We start from the raw sequence: 9,149 nt of genomic DNA, 5'->3' as shown, positions 1-9,149 counted from the left end.
TCTATCTATCCCCCATATACGACAATTTGTAATATAAGACTTGAAATACGAAGTATATGTGACATTTTAATATTTTTTACGAATGAATTTAATGTTTTTTGTAATTAGTAATATGTCATTGTTATTTATGTAATAGAAGGAGTACAATATAAAGCCCTAATTACAAATAAAATTTGTCTAAAAAAATAATTAATGTTATATAAAGAAAATATGAATGCTTCCTTTTTATATATTAGTTAAGCAAATGTTACTTAATTTTTTTTTTTTATATAATTAATCTGTGCTAAATGAATAATGTTGTTCCATATTAAAATGATAAAATAAAGAACATTTATAATTAGTTATGCTTCTGCAAATTATATTCAAAAAATAACATAATAATAATTTAATATTGTAATTGAATGGTCTCCAATTTTTACATATAATGTAAAATGGAGAACTGTATTTTCTCCTTAATAATAGTGATAATATAAATGTAAGTGAATAAATTGGTTGGCATAGTAAATTGTCGCATATGTATCTCTCTCTTTTATCCAATATGGAATATATCATTTTGACATATAATACGCGCATGCATTTGCAATTCATATATTTATTCTGAAATATATGTCCACATAATACAATAAAGTTCAAGATTATCAAATATTTTAATGATACAAAAAAAAGGATATAAATAAAGGTAGTTTCACATTTTTAAACGATAACAATGTCCCTTATTTTGATAAGTAAATATATTATGATAAGAAATTTGTATTAAAATATATACATATATTATGCACTATACATTTAAATTTTACAAATTTAGAGCATCTTATAAATTTAACGTAAATAATGCAATTAGTATACTGTTTTCACGGCTGATTTTACTTTTTTTTTTTTTTTCTCATAAAATAATATTTAAATTCTTTTTAAACATAAGCAAAAAAAAATAATAAAGATATCAAAAAAATAATATATTTAATTGCACCAATTGAAATGATAAAATAAACATTTATATATTTTTCTGTTTTTATATTGTGTTTTTCGTTTTTATGTTTTTTAATGAACACATAAATATTTACATTTTACATTAAAAATATTAAATTTTTCTACTTTATACTCGAAGGGTCTCTTACTATCCTTTATAACGTCTCCTAATATATTTTCTAAGCTTACAAAATTTTAAGTCTTACACTCTAACCTTAATATATATAAAATATGTGAGAGAGAACTAATAATTAACAAATTTTGATAATTCTTTCTTTTATTAATTTTGTTATAATATATGGCCCATAAAACAATAGGGATATATTAACATTATTTACCAATTTTTTAGCATTAATTACTATTTATCATTGTTGTATGCATGCACATCTAAAGTAGATATAAAATTAAGCGTCTTTATATATATCATGTTATTATTATAAATAATTAATATTTAAGAGGTATTAAAAGTGCATAAAATGAGTAGGCACGTAGTATAATATATGAAAATTCATATGACATAATAAAAAACACTTATGAATATGCAGTTGTATAATATTTCTAGGGCAAATATTTTTTTTTTTTTAAAATATAGTATAAATTATATATATAGTACAAATATATTGTGGTTTTGCGTCAATACATTTTTTTAATACGAAAAAAAGTACATTTTTGAATTAATTAAAAATGTATAATAAATGCAAGGTAATATCTTTATCAATAATATTTAATGGTTATGCATATCTTTATATCAATTGCAATAAATGAAAATTTGTTAAATTTATTATTTCTTTAATTTTTAAATATGAAATAAGAAAATGTATATTTAATACAGACATATTGTACGTATAAGGTTTATTCATAAATGTGTAGAGAATAGTTATATTCCTCCTTATTTATCTTTTTAAATATGACGTAAAAATGGATAATAATTCAGTTATATTTGACTTAAATAGTTCAATATTAATAGTAATTTTGTGAAATATATTTATAGTTTAGACGATTAATTATATTGTTTTCTGAAATCATATTTTATATAATATAACTTAGAGAAAATATATCTGTGCTAAAACTCAATTGAGAAATGTAGTATTTAACTTAATGTATGCAATGTGTATTATAAAATAAAAAATTTATTGTTATGTGTAATTAGAAAAAATATCTTACTAAAAATGGAAATGAATATTATTTAATATAATTAAATGAAATAATTATAATATATGAATAGGTTTCCATTAAATAACTGATCACATAATATAACATATAAGGAAATGTATTTTAACTATATGTATATACCTATCATTTATAATACTTTTAGAATTAATAAAATTTATTACATATATTTTAGATTAATTTATTTTTATAAAAAGCTGTATCATTTCTAGGTAGAGAGTGTTTATATATGTAATGTAGTTTAATTCATTTTTTAAAATATAATTACATAAATTGTAAGCATTTGTTTTAATAGGAAAAAAAATAGTTATGTGATTAGATTAATTTATTATTTTATTATGCATGTTAGATAATTTTAGCATATTTACATTTTACAAGTATATGTGTATTACATATAAACTTATAAATAGTGATGCTTTTTTCATTGTAATAATTATACAATATATTTTATATGAATTATTAATACTTTTGTGATACATCATTTGAACAATAATAAATGCAATATTCTTGTAATTTAACTTTATTTATGTTATTCTTTTCATTTTATGACATTTATCATAATACTACTGCTATATATATGGTACAATTGGATCAATTTTATACAAAGAACTATATAATATTTAGATTTTTTTATTAAAAAATATATATTTATTAGAGATATTATTTTTTATTTGTTTAAATATAGTTATCGAATGCATGATTTTTATCTTATTGTCACCTTATAAATAAACTTATTTTTTATGAAGAAATAACGCAACATGGCCTATTCCGCTAGAGGATTCATTGGACCATATCCGATATACCCACCTTCATAATCTTCATATCCTGGAAATCCTCCTAAGAATTGTCCATTGAAACTACGGGGAATTCTATGTACGCGTCCTCTTCCTCCTCTAAAGAAGGCTCCAACAGGTGTATACTAATATTAAAAAGAAAATTTGAAAAAATTTAAAACACAATTGCATTATAATAGTAATTTTTACGCATATTCATTACAAAATTTTTTTTAATGGTTTAAAATTTTTAATACCCTAAAAAGTAAAAATAAAGCACCCATTCCACCAGATACACCAACAACTGGTACTGGATCAACAGAACCTAAAACTTCAGTAATATAACCTGGAAATCCTAATGAGCCCAAAAATGTACCAGATCTTGTTTTATCTCTACCTCGTTGTTCATAAAGTATTTCTCCTTGTCCCATATCTTCTTTTGTAAGATCTTCCTCCAATAACGATCCTGTTGATGATTCTTGCCTTACGAAAGATTCAAAACTTTGTGTAGGTCTCGGTAATCGGGAAGTTACTAATTCTGGTAATTGTTCTCGATAACTAGTGGAATGGAAATGCCCCTTGTCATGATGCAATTCCTGTAACTGATTATCGCGTGATGTTGTTAATAAATTTTTAGGCTGTAATAATTTTTGTTGTTCGAGATCTTTTTCTGTCTGCAGTTTTTTCGCTTCTTCCTCCGCCTTCCTGGCTGCTTCCTTTTGACGTATCTCTTTTTCACGTTCCTCAGCCTCCGTCCGTGCTTGTTCTTCTAGGATGTGTTCAAGTTCTGTCGGTTTTGTGAAATATATCTTCTTTTTACAAGGAGAATTATCATTTCCTGTTATTTTATCAATTAGTTCTTTAATCTTTTCTAATTTATTATATAAATCTTTATCTTTATCATAATATTTATATATAGATTCACGATAATTTTTAGCTAGAAGATCAATTTTGCTACATGTATTATTTAAATCCGTTATTCTGGGAGATTTAATTTTATTATATTCTTCATATAAACTATGTAAAAAGTCAATTTTACTAATTGTTTCCGTATCTAAATGATTTATATAATTTTCACATGTAGTAGTTTTATTTTTATATATTTCATAATTTAATTTACTTATAAATGTCTTAAAAAAATCAAAATTTGGTATTCTTTTATGGTGATTATTATCCCTGTATTCCTTATTTAGCCATATGTTAATATATTTACAATAATTTTTTTTCAGAGCTGAGTAAGAAAAAATTTGATCATTTCTTAAAAGTCTAAAATATTTCTTAATAATATCTTCATTCTTATTCAGGTCATGGATTTTAGTGCGTAAAAAAGGCATGATATTATCAAGGTAATGTTCTTCATAAGGATAGATAATAGTACTTTTATGCTTATCTAATACTTTAAAGTAATCATTATAGTCAATATACTGATGTGAAAAAAAAAATAATTAATATATATATAAGGAAAAAATAAAAAAAATGATTGTTATAAAGTTAATACATAAACAAAAATATAAATTAATTAAATAAATAGCTATTATACATGTAATTATTAAAAAAATGAAAATTACCCAATGTTCTTTTTGACTAGTTCCCATTTTCTCGAATTAGAGACAATTAAAAGAAATACAAAAAAAATGTTATTTAATATTTAATTTACTATTAAATAAAATATTATAATGATATAAAAATAGCTTTTACTAAAGGTTTTGGATAACTTGTTTAAATTTAATCATATATATATTATTTTTTTATTAATGTTGTACTATATTTTATAATAAAATTAGTAATATAATTATAAGAGAAGTATATTCATAAAAGGAACATATTCATATTATCATATAAAAATATTGATTTAATAAATTAACATTTATATGAATCCTTTTGAATGACCTTATCATGCTACACCATAGAATTAATAATATACAAAATAAAGATGGATTAGTACAGAATTTATTATTTTTAAATTATTAATTACCTATATTGATATATTTTTAGGATATTCACTATCGTAAAATGTATATTAATGCATATTACTTTAATAATATAATATTTATATTATATATATTGTATTTATATATATGTTAATTTAGAGTATGTAATAACACAAGATACACATTATTAGATGTTTCTTACGATGATTTAGATGGGTAAATGATTTTCTGGTAAATACATAACTTTTATATCAATAATGTAGTTATTTTGTTTAACTAAAATTATATAATAATAAAATATAATGCGTTAAAAAATTATATAAACCAAAAATTATAAAAAAAATAAGGATTGTATTAAATTAATTTTAATCTAATAATTTTATAAAATGCTCATTATTTGAAAAATTATATGTGTAAATATAGTTATCTCCCTTTTATCTCGTCATAAATATGTTTTTACATTTATATTAGAATTAAAGGGTAAAAAAATATAATCACATCTTATAACATAAATTATTATATTTTAAATATAATGGATTTACTTATTTATTAATATGTAGAATATTCAAGAGTAAATTACATCTTAACTTTATATATATATTATTTGCATACTACATCAATTAAACTTATACATTCTCGACAATATCACTTATTGCTAAAGAATGTGAAATACAATGATACGTAAGATATATATATTATTATATGAATAAAAAATAATATATTATCCAAAATATAAGTTAGATATTTATTCATGGATTATGATACATATTATTTTCCAAGCTTTTATTGAATTACTGACATAAAATGCACATTTAAGTTTGAATATATATTACATAAGTTACTATCAGATAAATATTTGACAAGGAAAATTGTAACTATTTAGTGTAAAATTTGCAACATATATATGAAGATAATATTTTTGAATGAGTAAAATATTGAATATTAAATAATAAGTAAATAAATAAATAATTTCTGAGTTAATTTACCTGGATTCCTAATTAATGTAATCATTATAATAAATTAAAATTAAAGTTTAATTATAAAAATAACTATTTTACCATATAAGTACTATAAATAATGAAAGAAATTATATGTTCATTTCTCTATTTACTCTACTTTTTATAAATTTCTAGTTCATAATTATTATAACATATTAGGAATTAATTACCTTCCATTAATACAGTGTTTATATACGGAATGTTTTTATATCATAAAATCGAAATATATTAAAATTAATTTATAATATTATAAATGGAATATTATGTAATGAGTAAAAWTATAAGAATTTTTAAAAAATTCCCTTTTATGATAAAAAATTAAAGGGAGATATATAATTGACTTAAGAATTTATTTTGTAATTTATTATTATTTATTCAAACATACGTTCAAAAAAATGGCATAATACAAATATATATATGTATACATATAATCAATTATAATATGGGAAAAATAAATGAATAAACATAAATATACTTGGTGTTGTACATAAAAAAATTAAATGTATTAAATTTTATTTTATTCACATATTAAATAAATCTACAGTTTTATACGTATACAAATTAAAACATGAATTTAATGCAATATAAGATTAGTTATGATAAATTATATAGATAAATATCCAAAAAACAAAATTGGTATATCTAAATTTTATTGTTATTGGGAACATAGTATATTCTGTGCAATAGATAAACTTGGCCAAATGGTAAAAAATGTGAAAAATGATAGTAGGAATATAAAAAAGATAATATTTAAAAATTACTGATTACGTATTATTTTCGTATGATTATATTCATTATCTTGATTAATTGTGAGTTCACTCTGTATAGGAGAAAGTTCTGATAACTTTAATATGAATGACATAGGAGTAACAGAGTTAGGAATCATAACAGTTTGTTAGTTTGTTATAATATTAGGTCTTATAATTCTGTTAGTTATTATTTATATTATGATAAAAGCTGTAAAATATGAAAAATTAAAAGCAGAAAAGGGTGAAATGATCCTATAGAATATTTTTACTTTTGAAAAGAATTATTTCGTAATAACTAAGATTTTTATTACACAATGCTATGTAAAAATTTTAAACATTAATTCAGTGTTTTTCTAATTTTATTAATACTCATATATTTATTTAAATTATTTCAAGAATTTCTGTAGAAATATGTTCTTATAAATCCCATAAATTTGTATGAACTATTATTTTGTTTGTGCATTTATTAATTCTTGTAAAGTAAATTAATATCTTATGTTAATATGTGTAATATATATGTTTTCTTTTTCTATGTAAATGATTAATTTAGTAATTCGTTATTGTCAATATATAGGGTTTGTTTATTAAACAATTAAACATATTTAGAAACATTTAACATTTTAATAAAATATTTATGCAAATACAAAATTGAAGATTGTTTGTGGTTTGAGCGAGACGATGCATTATACTAGTTAAAGATATACAATGATTTATTCCTTACATGTTATAGTTTTAAAAAACTATATGTTTGTGCCCAATAAAATAAATGCATTATTTTGTTCACATTAAATATTAATAAATTTGATTTTTAATGAAAATATTCGCATTCTTTTTGTTACTACAAAATGACAATCATATATAACATTATTATGTTTTCTATTTTGATTCTTTGCTATGATTACAATATGTATAAGTTTTTGAATTAATACACTTGTTATACTAATACAATTAATATGTTGTTGTACCCCCGGTTAATGATATTTATAAAGGATCATATGATATATAGTTCCCAGTAGTTCGAGAATTTTGATAATAGTCATCATTACGCTTTTTTATGAATGCTTCTGGAATTATCCCTTTTTCTTGATTTTTATATATATTTTTCTTTTTAATACGCGTGTATAATAAAGATCCAATAGGAGTGAACTATAATAGAAAAAGAAGAAAAATATTTAAATTAAATACAGTAAGTTGAAAATGGGAAAGCTTCATAAATATAACATATTAATATGATTTGAGAATATACATCTTTTAAATATATAAATTTCCTTACGTTATATAAAAGGTAGCATAAAAATAAAGTTCCTATAAATGTTAAAATAGCAGGTACAACAATTTGAGATGGTGAAGTACTGGGGGAGCTTTTTGGTATTTCCACAATTTCTTTTACTACAGAAGCAGGACAATCAGTCTTTTGTATTAATAATTGCGTTTCTTGGCATTCACAGCTTGATGGTTTCAAATTTTCCGTCTTTGTTTCTTCTGGACAACATATTTCAGGAAAATAACTAAAGAATTTTAGCAAAGAACAATCTTCGCTAATTTTGAATTGATCTTTTTTTATCGTGCTAAAATTAGTGATAGAAAACAAAAGCATAAATATATTTTTCATATAATCATTCCTTTTAATATTATAGATTAAACATTTATACCTATCAGAAGGCTCATTATCTGAGTCCCATAAAAATTTTTTAATTGAATGTAGTTCATCTAAATATGCGTTTATATTAATAACGGCATATGAATAATTTTCACTCTCTTCAATATCGCAATTATAATTAGAATTATTATATGTTTCCTTTAATTTACTCCATAAAGACGGAAAACAATATTCCCATACTGAACTCTGATTACTATATGATTTCTTATAATGATTTTTTTCTTTATGTATCCAGTATTTAAAAAATCGACAACATTTTTCTTTAGAATAATTTTTTATGCAATTATCATAAAGAACATAATTCTTAATAATTCTTCGAAAATATCGTTCTATGTAATATGTTTGCAAATGATTACAGCCCTTTACATATTCCTGTACGTTCATATCTTCGGAGTCCTGAATTGAATCTAATTTATTAAAAAAATCGATTTCAGGTATTTCTCTTATCTGTCTTTCCTAAAAATTAGAAAAAATATATATAATAAATATATTATAATGAAATAAAGTATATAAAAATATCACTAATAAAATAATTTATCCAAAGCAAAAACAGTATTATAATATTCAATTTAAGGAGCAAAATGATCATTCATAATAAATAATAAAAAATTACTAAATCATCCATTTTATAAGACTTTTTTTAATGGAATAATATCAATAATTAAAAGACTTAGTTAATTTTCTATTAAATTATTATTTATATAAAAAGTTATAATGCTTGCATATAGGATTCAATTTGATAAGTATATTAAAAATATATTTTTTTAATTCCTAAAATACTTAACAAACAATATAACATATTATTCTCGTTTTAGTGTAGGATAAAAATTATAATGATGAGTTTCTAATACAAAAATAATTAAGGGAAAGTATCATATTGATTATTGCTATATATACTATTG

The 9,149-nt window shown here is 20.9% G+C and overlaps 2 protein-coding genes across 2 annotated transcripts; both read right to left on the bottom strand.

Moving 5' to 3' along the window:
* Positions 1–2,899: 2,899 nt before the first annotated feature.
* On the bottom strand, positions 2,900–4,504 carry PVX_121345 (variable surface protein Vir6, putative; the record flags this gene model as incomplete). The annotated part of the gene is made up of 3 exons (XM_001608495.1): positions 2,900–3,055; positions 3,167–4,333; positions 4,478–4,504. The coding sequence occupies 3 exons, from the start codon at positions 4,502–4,504 to the stop codon at positions 2,900–2,902; spliced, it is 1,350 nt and encodes a 449-aa protein (XP_001608545.1).
* Positions 4,505–7,568: 3,064 nt separating this feature from the next.
* PVX_121350 (hypothetical protein) lies at positions 7,569–8,872 on the bottom strand (the record flags this gene model as incomplete). The annotated part of the gene is made up of 3 exons (XM_001608496.1): positions 7,569–7,733; positions 7,861–8,703; positions 8,861–8,872. 3 exons carry the CDS (start codon positions 8,870–8,872, stop codon positions 7,569–7,571), a joined length of 1,020 nt encoding a protein of 339 aa, XP_001608546.1.
* Between the last annotated feature and the right edge of the window lie 277 nt (positions 8,873–9,149).

The sequence above is a fragment of the Plasmodium vivax genome, genomic scaffold (assembly GCF_000002415.2).
Source record: "Plasmodium vivax scf_7220 genomic scaffold, whole genome shotgun sequence".
In the NCBI taxonomy this organism is placed as follows: Eukaryota; Apicomplexa; class Aconoidasida; order Haemosporida; family Plasmodiidae; genus Plasmodium; species Plasmodium vivax.
The sequence above is the reverse complement of the archived record's forward strand: the minus strand, read 5'-3'. Positions and strand labels throughout refer to the sequence as shown.